This window comes from Tachyglossus aculeatus, chromosome 4, assembly GCF_015852505.1.
Source record: "Tachyglossus aculeatus isolate mTacAcu1 chromosome 4, mTacAcu1.pri, whole genome shotgun sequence".
NCBI lineage: Eukaryota > Metazoa > Chordata > Mammalia > Monotremata > Tachyglossidae > Tachyglossus > Tachyglossus aculeatus.
This window is the reverse complement of record NC_052069.1, coordinates 89,051,557-89,065,795: the sequence shown is the minus strand read 5'-3', so window position 1 is coordinate 89,065,795 and position 14,239 is coordinate 89,051,557. Positions and strand designations below refer to the sequence as shown.

At 44.0% G+C, this 14,239-nt stretch overlaps 1 protein-coding gene across 2 annotated transcripts in view; it reads left to right on the top strand.

Annotated features, from left to right (window-relative positions):
- INTS8 (integrator complex subunit 8) overlaps positions 1-14,239 on the top strand; it is a 72,135-nt gene that overhangs the window by 7,556 nt on the left and 50,340 nt on the right. For both annotated transcript variants that reach the window (XM_038744946.1, XM_038744945.1), the window contains exons 2-5: positions 4,225-4,399; positions 10,123-10,263; positions 12,115-12,186; positions 13,384-13,435. In XM_038744946.1, coding sequence (XP_038600874.1) covers positions 4,225-4,399; positions 10,123-10,263; positions 12,115-12,186; positions 13,384-13,435 — 440 coding nt within the window. The remainder of the gene's footprint in view (positions 1-4,224; positions 4,400-10,122; positions 10,264-12,114; positions 12,187-13,383; positions 13,436-14,239) is intronic.

Sequence of the window (14,239 nt, the reverse complement as noted above, 5' to 3'; positions counted from 1 at the left end):
ACAGAGAATAATAGTAATAATAATGGTGGTATTTTTAAAGCGCTTACTATGTGCCAAACACTGTTCTAAGCGCTGGGGGAGATCCAAAGTGATCAGGTTGTCCCACAGTCAGCGTTCAGTAAATACGATTGAATGAATGAATATAAGGTTGTCAGGGTGTCCCACCTGGGGCTCACAGTCTTAATCCCCATTTTACAGATGAGGGAACTGAGGCACAGAGAATAATAATAATAATAGTGGTAGCTTTTAAGCGCTTACTATGTGCCAAGCACTGTTCTAAGCACTGGGGGAGATACAAAGTGACCAGGTTGTCCCACGTGGGGCTCACAGTCTTAGTCCCCACTTTACAGGTGAGGGAACTGAGGCCAAGAGAAGTGAAGTGACTTGCCCAGGGTCACACAGCAAACAAGCGGCGGAGATGGGATTAGAACCCACGGCTTCTGACACCCAAGCCCAGGCTCTTGCCACTAAGACACACTGTATTTATTGAGCGCTTACTATGTGCAGAGCATCCTCCCGGCCTGCCTTTCGTTCATTCCGTCGTCTGTAGTAATGATAATAATAATAATGTTGGTAGTTATTAAGCGCTTACTATGTGCCAAGCACTGTTCTCAGCGCTCGGGTGGATACAAAGTCATCAGGTTGTCCCATGTGGAGCTCAGTCTTCATTCCCATTTGACAATGAGGTCACTGAGGTCCAGAGAAGTGAAGTGACTTGCCCCAGGTCACCCAGCTGACAAGTGATGCAGCCGGGATTCGAACCCATGACCTCTGACTCCCAAGCCCCGGCTCTTTCCACTGAGCCAGGAGCACCCACTGTGTGCACAGCACTGGACTATGCGCTTGGGAAAGTACCATGCAGCCATTCATTCATTCATTCATTCATTCAGTCGTATTTATTGAGCGCTTACTGTGTGCAGAGCACTGGACTAAGCCCTTGGGAAGAACAAGTTGGCAACATAATAGAGACGGTCAATCAATCAGTCGTATTTATTGAGCGCTTACTGTGTGCAGAGCACTGGACTAAGCGCTTGGGAAGTCCAAGTTGGCAACATATAGAGACGATCCCTACCCAACGGCGGGCTCACAGTCTAGAAGGGGGAGACAGACAACAAGACAAAGCATATTGACAAAATAAAATAAATAGAATAAATATGTACAAATAAAATGAATAGAGTAAAATAAATAGAGTAAAATAAATAAAAATAAATAAAAAATAGAGTGAAATAAATAAAAAATAGAGTAAAATAAATAGAGTAAAATAGAGTAAAATAAATAGAGTAAAATAAATAGAGTAAAATAAATAAAAAATAGAGTAAAATAAATAAAAAATAGAGTAAAATAAATAAAAAATAGAGTAAAATAAATAGAGTAAAATAAATAAATAGGGTAAAATAAATAGAGTAAAATAAATAGAGTAAAATAAATAAAGTAAATAAAAAATAGGGTAAAATAAATAAAAAATAGAGTAAAATAAATAAAAAATAGAGTAAAATAGAGTAAAATAAATAAAAAATAGAGTAAAATAAATAAAAAATAGAGTAAAATAAATAAAAAATAGAGTAAAATAAATAGAGTAAAATAAATAAATAAATAGAGTAGATATAACTTGTTGAGCATTTACTATGTGCCAAGCACCGTTCTAAGTACTGGGGTAGATACAAGTTATACACAGTTCTTGTCCCACATGGGCCTCACGCTCTTAATCCCCACTCTACCGATGAGAGCGCTTAACAAACCGCCCTCTCCCAAGCCTTAGTCCAGTGCTGTGCCCACAGCGGGCGCTCAATAGAGAGCGACCATCCTTACCCACCGCGGGCTCACAGTCTGGAGGGCTGTGTGTACAGCAATTAAATGCTCTTGATCTGTTTTGTTGGTATTGACGCCTGTCTACCCGTTTCATTGTCTCCCCCTTCTAGACTGTGAGGCTCTCGTTGGGTATTCATTCATTCAATCGTATTTATTGAGCGCTTACGGTGTGCAGAGCACTGGACTAAGCGCTTGGGAAGGACAAGTTGGCAACATCTAGAGACGGTCCCTACCCAACAGTGGGCTCACAGTCTAGAAGGGGGAGACAATCAATCAATCAATCGTATTTATTGAGCGCTTACGGTGTGCAGAGCACTGGACTAAGCGCTTGGGAAGGACAAGCTGGCAACATCTAGAGACGGTCCCTACCCAACAGTGGGCTCACAGTCTAGAAGGGGGAGACAGAGAACAAAACAAAACATATTAACAAATTAAAATAAATAGAATACATATGTACAAATAAAATAGAGTAATAAATAGGTACAAACATATATACATATATGCAGGTGCTGTGGGGAGGGGAAGGAGGTAAGGCGGGGGGGATGGGGAGGGGGAGGAGGGGGAGAGGAAGGAGGGGGCTCAGTCTGGGAAGGCCTCCTTTATCTGTGGCCAAATTGTATTTTCCAAGCGCTTAGTACAGTGCTCTGCACAATAAGCACGCAGTCAGTACGATTGAATGAATAAATGAGTGAATGAAGGGGGGAGACGGACATCAAAACAAGGAAATAGGCATCAGTGCACCCCTTCCTCCTCCTCCTCCCTCCTCCTCTTTCCTCTTCCTTGCACCCCCCCTTCCCTCCTCCCTGCTCCTCTTCTTTCCCTCTTCCCTGTCCTCCTCCTTCCCTCCTCCGTGCATCCCATCTCTGTTTCTCCTGCCCCCAGGGCCTGGAGCCCTTTGGAGAGCACTTAGTACAGTGCTCTGCACACAGTAAGCGCTCAATAAATACGATTGATGATGATACCCCAAAAGGAAGGAGGGAGGGAGAGAGGGTGGGCTTTCCCCGCTGGCCTCGTTTTGGTCAATTCCAGGCCATTTCCAAGAAGGCTCCCCCCGAGCTTATCCCGGGAGAAAGGTGCACTGTAGGATGGAGATCCTGCCTGCTTCTCCCCTCATTGTGGGTAGGGAATATGTCTGTTCGTTCTTGTATTGCACTCTCCCAAGCGCTTTTTACACAGTAAGCACTTGATAAATGCAATTGAGTGAATCGATGAATTCATCCACTTGCTTGCTAGTCGCTGGGGCACTGTATATATGTATATATGTTTGTACATATTACTCTATTTATTTTACTTGTACATATCTATTCTATTTATTTTATTTTGTTAATGTTTGGTTTTGTTCTCTGTCTCCCCCTTCTAGACTGTGAGCCCACTGTTGGGTAGGGACTGTCTCTATATGTTGCCAACTTGTACTTCCCAAGCGCTTAGTACAGTGCTCTGCACACGGTAAGCGCTCAATAAATACGATTGATGATTATGATAATATCTATTCTGTTGATTTTATTTTGTTAATATGTTTGGTTTTGTTCTCTGTCTCCCCCTTCTAGACTGTGAGCCCACAGTTGGGTAGGGACTGTCCCTATATGTTGCCAACTTGGACTTCCCAAGCGCTTAGTCCAGTGCTCTGCACACAGTACGCGCTCAATAAATATGATTGATTGATTGATTGGTGGGAAAGGGGGAAAACTACAGATCCTTCCATCAGAATCTGTAGTCCCTCCACAGCCCCAAATAGTTGCATTTATTGAGTGCATACTCTGTTCACAGCATTGTGCTAAGCACTGGGAAGGTGCATTCCCTGAATGACACAGAATCAGTCAATCAGTGGTATTTACTGAACACTTACTGTGTGCAGAGCACTGTACTAAGCAAGCGCTGGGGGAGATAGAAGGTGATCAAGTTGTCCCATGGGGGGATCACAGCCTTAACCCCCATTTTACAGATGAGGGAATTGAGGCCCAGAGAAGTGAGGCTCCGCCGCTTGTTTGCTGTGTGACCCTGGGCAAGTCACTTCACTTCTCTGGGCCTCAGTTCCCTCACCTGTAAAGTGGGGATTAAGACTGTGAGCCCCACGTGGGACAACCTGATCACTTTGCATCTCCCCCAGCACTTAGAACAGTGTTTGGTACATAGTGAGTGCTTAAAAAATACCACTATTATTATTATTATTATTATTATTATTATTATTATTATTATTATCATTATTCTCTGTGCCTCAGTTCCCTCATCTGTAAAATGGGGGTTAAGACTGTGAGCCCCACATGAGGCTATCACACCCTCACTGGCCACCTCCCTCTCCAACCCCAAACCCTCAGCTTGCATCGGAAGTCCTCGTTTAAAGAGACGTGAAGTTTTCTATTTCTAAATTTATGGTTGGTTTTTTTGTTTGTTTTTTGTTTTTTTTTTTCATCCTAGATCCCGCACCGGTTCAGCTGATCGTTCAGTTTTTGGAACAGGCATCCAAACCGTCGGTCAATGAACAAAATCAGGTCCAGCCTCCAGTCGATAACAAGAGAAATCGTATTTTAAAACTCCTCGCGCTGAAAGTTGCGGCGCATTTGAAGTGGGACTTGGACGTGCTAGAAAAGAGGTATTGGATACAAATTCACAACCCGAATTTCATTTAAATCACTGCCTTTCGGGGCTCCGTTGTCCCCCTGTCTTGTGGTGCCAAAGTAATCATTCAATCGTATTTATTGAGCGCTTACCGTGTGCAGAGCACTGTACTGAGCACTTGGGAAGTGCAAGTTGGCAACCCACTGGATATTCAGGATGAAACGTGAAAGGAAAGTGTTTTAAACGTAAGACATATTTGAATGCAGGCGATGAAGAAAACGGACTCGTGTAGTATTTATTGAGCACTTACTGTATGCAGAGCACTGTACTAAGTGCTTGGGAGAGTACAGTGCGGTAGAGTTGGCAGATGTGGTAGCTCTCCAGGAGCTTACGATCTAGTGAATGAAAAGTGATTGTTGGAAACCGGGAGCCGATGTTCGTTTTTCATTTTAAATGCTATCGTGGCTGGACATCGTTTTAAATTGTAAGCGTGGCTGCTGCCTATGATTAATAAAGGTAATTTGAGAGGAAAGTTATTGGCAGTTTTGAAACTTTGTAAGGTGACAGCAGTTGGCATTTGAGTGCTTACTAGGTGCAGAGCACTATGCTAAGCACTTGGGAGAGTACAATACAGTAGAGTCAGTAAAACCACTCCCTGCCCTCCAGGAGCTTGCAATCTGAGGGAGACAGACATCAAAATAACAGTCAGGGGAAGACAGAAGGTACTTAGGTACAAGAGAAGCAGCATGGCTCAGTGGAAAGAGCCCGGGCTTTGGAGTCAGAGGTCATGGGTTCAAATCCCGGCTCCGCCAATTGTCAGCTGTGTGACTTTGGGCAAGTCACTTAACTTCTCTGTGCCTCAGTTCCCTCATCTGGAAAATCAATCAATCGTATTTACTGAGCGCTTACTGTGTGCAGAGCACTGTACTAAGCGCTTGGGAAGTCCAAGTTGGCAACATATAGAGACAGTCCCTACCCAACAGTGGGCTCACAGTCTGAAAGGGGGAGACAGACAACAAAACAAAACGGGGATTAAGACTGTGAGCCCCCCGTGGGACAACCTGATCACCTTGTAACCTCCTCAGCGCTTAGAACAGTGCTTTGCACATAGTAAGCGCTTAGTAAATGTTATTATGATTATTACTGTGGGGCTGGGGTTGGGGTGACTATCAAAGTGCTTTATGGGTACAGACCCAAGGCCTCAGAGGATGCCGAAAGGAAAGTGAACAGGGTGGAGAAAAGAGATGTTAGAGAAGGCTTTTGTTCATTCATTCATTCAATGGTATTTAGTGAGCGCTTACTGTGTGCAGAGCACTGTACTAAGCGCTTGGGAAGGACAAGTTGGCAACAGATAGAGACGGTCCCTACACAACAGTGTAGTCTAGAAGTGTGTGAGCAGATGTGTGAGCATGCTTGCACAGCAGTGGGAAAGTCGTCTTTGGAAAGTGAACAGTTGAAGAGTGGGCGGGGGAGAAGAGAGGGGGCGAGTAAGCGTTTTGATAAAGTGTGAAGGAATGGGGTTGGAGGCTCACTGGAGAGGGTGGATTTTGAGGGGAGGTGGGAGATCTCTTGAGACCCTGCTGGGAATGGTGGGAGAGTTGAAGAAGGCATGGGAGGAGGGAGAGATTGGAGATGTTTCAGGGAGATCACTCCTGGTGGTATCAGTTTTATCGGTAAAGTATGTAGCCAGTCAGAGTCAAGAAGTGGGGGTACAGGAAGTTTGAGAGAGCTAGACGTCTGAAACAACCGTGGAGGGCTTTTGGGGTGGGAGTCGATAAGGATGGAGAAAATAATGTTGCCTGGCAGAGGAGAGGGCAGAGATAGAGAAGCAGCCTGGTCTGGTGGATAGAATCAATCAATCAATCAATTGTATTTATGGAGCGCTTACTGTGTGCAGAGCACTGGACTAAGCGCTTGGGAAGTACAAGTTGGCAACATATGCAGTCCCTTCCCAACAGTGGGCTCACAGTCTAAAAGGGGGAGACAGAGAACAAAACCAAACTTACTAACAAAATTAAATAAATAGAATAGATATGTACAAGTAAAATAGAGTAATAAATATGTACAAACATATATACAGGTGCTGTGGGGAAGGGAAGGAGGTAAGATGAGGGGGGTGGAGAGGGGGACGAGGGGGAGAGGAAGGAAGGGGCTCAGTCTGGGAAGGCCTCCTGGAGGAGGTGAGCTCTCAGTAGGGCCTTGAAGGGAGGCCCTAGAACACGGGACTGAGAATCGGAAGGACCTAGCTTCTAATCCCGTCTCCGCCATTTCATCATCAGTCGTATTTATTGAGCGCTTACTGTGTGCAGAGCACTGTGCTAAGCGCCATTTACCTGCTACGTGACCCTGGACAAGTCACTTCACTTCTCTGAGCCTCAGTTCCCTCATCTGTAAAATGGGGATTACGACTGTGAGCCCCGTGTGGGACAGGGACTGCGTCCAACATGTTCGGCTTGTATCTACTTCAGCACTTAGTGAATGGTAAAGTGCTTAACGAATGCCATAAAAAAAAAATTGAACTAGGCAAGGATGAATTTGAGGTGGACAAGGTTGGCCCGATTTCTGAGTTTCCATCAGCAGCGCTCTGCGGTTCGTACCCAGGAGTGAAGGAAGCGGACTGTAAAGGTGATCCAGGGCTTTGGCTTAATGATACGAGATCGAAGGGATGGGGGGAGCAAATGTGTTGAGTTCAGTAAAGAGGGTGGTATTGGGGGTGTCAATCTGTGTGGTAGTTTGGGTGTGGAGACTAACTGCAGCATGATGACTTGAGAAAATTGGAGGGGGTCGATTAGATCAGAGGTCTCTTGGGGAATAAGACATTCATTGTCGTATTTATTGAGCGCTTACTGTGTGTAAAGCACTTTACTAAGTGCCTGCGAGAGTACAATATAACAACAGATACGTTCCTGCCCACAACGAGAGTTCACAGTCTAGAGGGGGAGACAGACATTAATATAAATAAATACATAGATAAGTAATAATAATAATAATAATGGTATTTAAGTGCTTACTATGTGCAAAGCAGTGTTCTAAGGGCTGGGGAGGTTCCAAGGTGATCAGGTTGTCCCACGGGGGGCTCACAGTTTTAATCCCCATTTTACAGATGAGGGAACTGAGGCACAGGGAAGTGAAGTGTGAAGTGAAGTATATGTCCGAGACTGAACTCCTTATCTTCCCTCCCAAAGCCTGCCCTCTCCCTGACTTTCCCATCACTGTTGACGGCACTACCATCCTTCCCGTCTCACAAGCCCGCAACCTTGGTGTCATCCTCGACTCTGCTCTCTCGTTCACCCCTCACATCCAAGCCGTCACCAAAACCTGCCGGTCTCATCATCAATCGTATTTATTGAGCGCTTACTATGTGCAGAGCACTGTACTAAACACTTGGGAAGTACAAATTGGCAACATATAGAGACGGTCCCTACCCAACGGTGGGCTCACAGTCTAAAAGTCTCACCTCCGCAACATCGCCAAGATCCACCCTTTCCTCTCCATCTAAACCGCTACCCTGCTGGTTCAATCTCTCATCCTATCCCAACTGGATTACTGCATCAGCCTCCTCCTTGATCTCCCATCCACCTGTCTCTCCCCACTTCAATCCATACTTCACGCCGCTGCCCGGATCGTCTTTGTGCAGAAACGCTCTGGGCATGTTAGTCCCCTCCTCAAAAATCTCCAGTTTGGCTACCAGACAACCTACGCATCAGGCAAAAACTCAGTCTTGGCTTCCAGGCTGTCCATCCCCTCGCCCCCTCCTACCTCACCTCCCTTCTGTCCTTCTCCAGCCCAGCCCGCACCCTCCGATCCTCTGCCACCGCTAACCTCCTCACCGTGCCTCATTCTCGCCTGTCCCACCGTCGACCCCCGTCCCACGTCCTCCCTCTGGCCTGGAATGCCCTCCCTCCGCACATCCTCCAAGCTAGCTCTCTTCCTCCCTTCAAAGCCCTGCTGAGAGCTCACCTTCTCCAGGAGGCCTTCCCAGACTGAGCCCCCTCCTTCCTCTCTCCCTCATCCCCCCCACCCTACCTCCATCCCCTTCCCACAGCACCTGTATATATGTTTATACAGATTTATTACTCCATTTTACTTGTACGTGTTTACTATTCTATTAATTTTATTTTGTCAATATGTTTTGTTTTGTTGTCTGTCTCCCCCTTCTAGACTGTGAGCCCGTTGTTGGGTAGGGACCGTCTCTATATGTTGCCAACTTGCACTTCCCAAGCGCTTAGTACAGTGCTCTGTACCCAGTAAGCGCTCAATAAATACGATTGAATGAATGAAGTGACTTGCCCAAAGTCACACAGCTGACAAGTGGCGGAGCCGGGATTCGAACCCATGACCTCTGACTCCAAAGCCCGGGCTCTTTCCACTGAGCCACGCTGCTTCTCCGAGCCACGCTGCTATATTCGTCTGTGCTGTGGGATGGGAGGGAGGATGAATGAAGGACAGATATGTGGCAGAGAGGCAGTTGAGGTTGCAGTTGGAGAGAGGGATTTCAGGGTGGTTGAGGGTAGAGATGGTAAAGTGACTAGAGATTAGTGACTGTGTCAGTGTTTGAATTTTCAATTGTCTCCAGTTTTGGATAATTGATATTTACAGTTCTGATGCTCATTTGGACCCGAAACCTGGGTCAGAAATGCGACCCAGACGTCTTACCTGTCCCTTCACTGTAGACAGTACCACCATCCTCCCTATCTCACACGCCTGTAACCAGATCACTGTACTCCACTCGGCCCGCTCATTTAGCCCACATATTCAGTCTGTCACCAAATCCTGTGGGTTTATAGCTAAAAACCATCCATTCCATTCCTTTCCGTCCCGAGCACTTATTCAATCCCACTGTAATTACTACATCAGCCTACTTGCTGACCTCCCTGCCTCCTGCCTCTCCCCACTCTAGTCCATGCGTCTCTCTGCTGCCCAGATCATTTTTCTAAAAAAAATGTTCGGCCCATGTTTTCCCACTCCTTAAGAATCTCCAGTGATTGCCCAAGAGAATTCCCAAGGATTGCCCAAGGATTCCCCTCTTTCCTCTCCCCCTCCTCCCCCTCTCCATCCCCCCGCCTTACGTCCTTCCCTTCCCCACAGCACCTGTATATATGTTTTTACGTATTTATTACTCTATTTATTTATTTTACTTGTACATATTCTATTTATTTTATTTTGTTAATATGTTTTGTTTTGTTCTCTGTCTCCCCCCTTCTAGACTGTGAGCCCACTGTTGGGTAGGGACCGTCTCTGTATGTTGCCAACTTGTACTTCCCAAGCGCTTAGTACAGTGCTCTGCACACAGTAAGCGCTCAATAAATATGACTGAATGAATGAATGCAGGGGGGTGTGGGGGGGCGTCTGACAGATATGAAGAGGGAGGGCATTCCAGGCCTGAGGCAGGACGTAGGCAAGAAATTGACAGCGAACTCCCCTCTCTTCCTTCTCAGTTATCCAAAATATTTGCCACCCAGATATTTGGTACCCAGTCCCAAACATTTTGGATTCCAGAGAGTTTGCCGTACGTTTGTGGAGTTTTGTAAAAATATTTGTTCCAGAAAAAGTTGTTTCTTAGGTAGTTTGTTTTCCTCTAAATATTTTAGAAAAAGGAAAATTTATTAGCGATACCTTGGGAAACAAAGTCAGTTTTTCCCCCACTGTTTCTATAGATGTTTAACCCTGTGATTTGTTGTAGGCACCAAAATATGTTATTCTGCGTATGAGTAGAAGCGTGAACGTCTTACAGATGTAGAATACTCTTTCTTTCAGTCTGTCCGTTCCTGTATTGAACATGCTGCTAAACGAGTTGCTGTGCATCAGTAAAGTGCCTCCAGGGACAAAGCACGTAGACATGGATCTGTCTACTCTACCTCCAAACACTGCCATGGCGATCCTGCTCTACAATAGATGGTAAGACCTTGTTCTCGCCTTGGGATTTCTTCCACTAGGCATGGGGAATCAGGAGATCTGGGTTCTAATCCTGGCCCCACCACTTGTCTGCTGTGTGACCTTGGGCAAGTGATGTCACTGTTCAGTGCCTCAGTGTCCTCATCTGCAAAATGGGAATCAAGTACCCATTCTTCCTCCCCCTGGGACTCTGAGCCCCGTGTGGGACAGAGTCTGTGCCTGACCTGTTTATTTTTGTGTCTACAGTAATAATAATAATGATAGCATTTATTAAGCGCTTACTATGTGCAAAGCACTGTTCTAAGCGCTGGGGAGGTTAACAAGGTGATCAGGTTGTCCCACGGGGGCGGGGTCACCGTCTTCATCCCCATTTTACAGATGAGGGAACTGAGGCCCAGAGAAGTGAAGTGACTTATCCAAAGCTACACAGGTGATAAGTGTGAGCCCGCTGTTGGGTAGGGACCGTCTCTATATGTTGCCAACTTGTACTTCCCAAGCGTTTAGTACAGTGCTCTGCACACAGTAAGCGCTCAATAAATATGATTGAATGAAAAAGTGGTGGAGTCATGATTTGAATCCATGACCTCTGACTCCAAAGCCCGGGCTCTTTCGACTGAGCCACGCTGCTTCGTACCCAAAAAAGATTCAGTCCCAAACATTTTGGCACATACTAAGCGTTTAACATATTCCACGGTTGTATTGTTAAAATTGAGGGGACATAATCGTGCCATTTTAAAATGGAAACAATAACATTGTAGCCTGCTGTATTAACCTGATTTTTTTTTTTAGTAAATCAGTAATGGTGGTACTAGTAGTCATGGTATTCATTCATATATTAAGTGCCTACTGAATGTGCCAAGCACTGTACTAAGCACTGTTCACCACACACAGATGAGAGTTTAGACACGGGCCCTGGCCCTCCTGGGGGTCACAGGGCCAGGTTTGGGGACAGACCCAGTCGGAAAGAAGATACTATAAATGCAAAGCGACATAAAAGTACCGGTTCGGTGTTAGGGGACCCGTCGGGCCCTCTCTTTGTAGCAGCTGTGCCTAGTGGAAAAGTGGGAGTCGAAAGGACCTGGGTTCTAATCCTGGATCCTCCGCATGTCTGTTGTGTGACCCTGGGCAAGTCATCTCACTTCTATGGGCCTCAGTCACCTTAGCTGTAAAATGGGGATTAAGACCGTGAGCCCCGTTTGGGACATGGACTGTATCCAACTTGATTAGCTTGTGTCAGTCCCAGCGCTTAGTACAGTGTCCGGCACTTAGCGCTTATCAGATACCATTAAAAAACAACAAAAAGCTCCAGAATCCTTGCTAAAGCAGTGTTGTCCCGAGATCAATCAATCAATCAATCAATCGATCGTATTTATTAAGCACTTACTATGTGCAGAGCACTGTACTAAGCGCTTGGGAAGTACAAATTGGCAACATATAGAGACAGTCCCTACCCAACAGTGGGCTCACAGTCTCATCTTGTTGTGTTGTCTGTCTCCCCCTTATAGACCGTGAGCCCGTTATTGGGTAGGGACCGTCCCTATATGTTGCTGACTTGTACTTCCCAAGCGCTCAGTACAGTGCTCTGCACACAGTAAGCGCTCAATAAATACGATTGAATAAGGATAGCAGGACTCGTGAAGAGGAGGAGGCCAAAGTGGCAATTATGCAGAGCAGCAGATGGCAAAAATACCTGTAGGAAATCTGATGAGACACTTGTTCCCAGCAGATGTTGGGATGATAGCTGGCCCTGGATACTGAACATTTTAATGTATAATGAACAATTTTAAATGTGTTTACTCCTCTCTTTAGAAGCCAGTCTTCTGAGTTTTAAATTCAGTTCTGTTTTTATTTCAGGGCAATCAGGACAATCGTTCAGAGTAGCTTTCCTGTTAAACAAGTGAAACCTGGTCCCCCTCAGCTGAGCGTGTAAGTCAGCAAATGTACTTCTAAATGTTGCCCTGTCACCCTGGCAAAATAAGATCTGTTTGAGAGCTGTAATATTTTTTTTTAAGGTTTTTTAAGAATGCACGTTTCGGAGACTTTGCAGTAACAAACCAAGAAAAATTACATAAACATCAAAGTTGTCTTCTGACTCAAAGATTTTAGTTTTCATTGGTGTTTGAAGGAAAAACCACCAAGAGTGAAATTCACTGGGTTGTGGTAGCGAGGAGCACTAAGCAGGGACTGTCCTTTGTTTCACCTTAGTGAGTTTATAGTATGGCAGTTATAAAAATGGCTCAAAATTGTTAAGAAAAATCGTCAAGTTCTCCAGCAGGACAACAGACAGAATTATCATCAAGGGACAATCGGGGCAACCCACAAACTTTTACAAAATGAACTTGAATACATTTCATTAGAGCGAGTATATAGGTATTAAATGCAGACTTGAAATGTAGAGCTCAAAATAATTTTAGCGATTTTAGCGAGTATATAGGTATTAAACCCGGACTTGAAATGTAGAGCTCAAAATAAGTTTAGCGAGTATATAGGTATTAAACCCAGACTTGAAATGTAGAGCTCAAAATAAGTTTAGCGAGTATATAGGTATTAAACCCGGACTTGAAATGTAGAGCTCAAAATAAGTTTAGCAAGTATATAGGTATTAAACCCGAACTTGAAATGTAGAGTTCAAAATAAGTTTAGCGAGTATATAGGTATTAAACCCAGACTTGAAATGTAGAGCTCAAAGTAAGTTTAGCGAGTATATAGGTATTAAACCCGGACTTGAAATGTAGAGCTCAAAATAAGTTTAGCGAGTATATAGGTATTAAACCCAGACTTGAAATGTAGAGCTCAAAATAAGTTTAGCCATCCAAAACAATTTCTAAAGTATTAGTTTGTGACAATCCATAGAGCATTTCATTGTACTGTGTGCTTACACAACATGAAACTTCTGAAAGAGACCAAAAGTATACAGTACAGTACAAAGGGATTCATTTTTAAAAGTTGACGTAAATGGAATAAAGTATGGAAGAGTTATATAAACAAGTACAGTAACCATTTAAGTTGTTTATCTGTCAGTTTGTTACTAATTAATGCATTTTTTCAGTTTCAGCAATTTGTGTTGTGTTCTTAGCGTTAGCCTCCCTTAATATTAATAAACCCTTAATTTTTTTTTTTTAGTATGAATCAGATGCAGCAGGAAAAGGAACTGACAGAAAATATTTTGAAAGTGGTGAGTTCTATGTGTATTCTTTAGTTTTGGTATTTTAATATGCATTGAGCAAAGAAAAAGCTGTCTACCGATCTTAAATGAGTGAATATTTGTTGTGTTAATTTTAGATTTGGTGAATTTTAGACTTATAGTTAGATGAAGGTTGTAGTCTTTTACCAATAATATTATGGTGGGTTTTTTCTGAGGCTTAGCTTTTTGGTTTTTTTTTTTTTTAAACTCTATTTATTTATTTATTCAATTTATTTGTACACATCTATTCTATTTATTTTATTTTGTTAGTATGTTTGGTTTTGTTCTCTGTCTCCCCCTTTTAGACTGTGAGCCCACTGTTGGGTAGGGACTGTCTCTATATGTTGCCGATTTGTACTTCCCAAGCGCTTAGTACAGTGCTCTGCACATAGTAAGCGCTCAATAAATACGATTGATGATGATGATGATGATGGTTTTTTTTTCCTTCTCAATTCATTAATTCATTCAATCATATTATTGAGCGCTTACTGTGTGCAGAGCACTGTGCTAAGCACTTGGGAAGTACAAGTTGGCAACATATAGAGACGGTCCCTACCCAACAACGGGCTTTCAGTCTAGAAGGGGGAGACAGACAACAAAACAAAACACAGAGACAGGTGTCAAAACCATCAGAATAAATAGAATTATAGCTATATGCACATCATTAATAAAATAGAGTAGTAAATAGGTACAAGTAAAATAGAGTAATAAATATGTACAAATATATACAAATACTGTAGGGCAGAGGGAGAGGGGGTAATAGGGGAGGAGGAGAGGAAAAGGGGGGTGGTTACA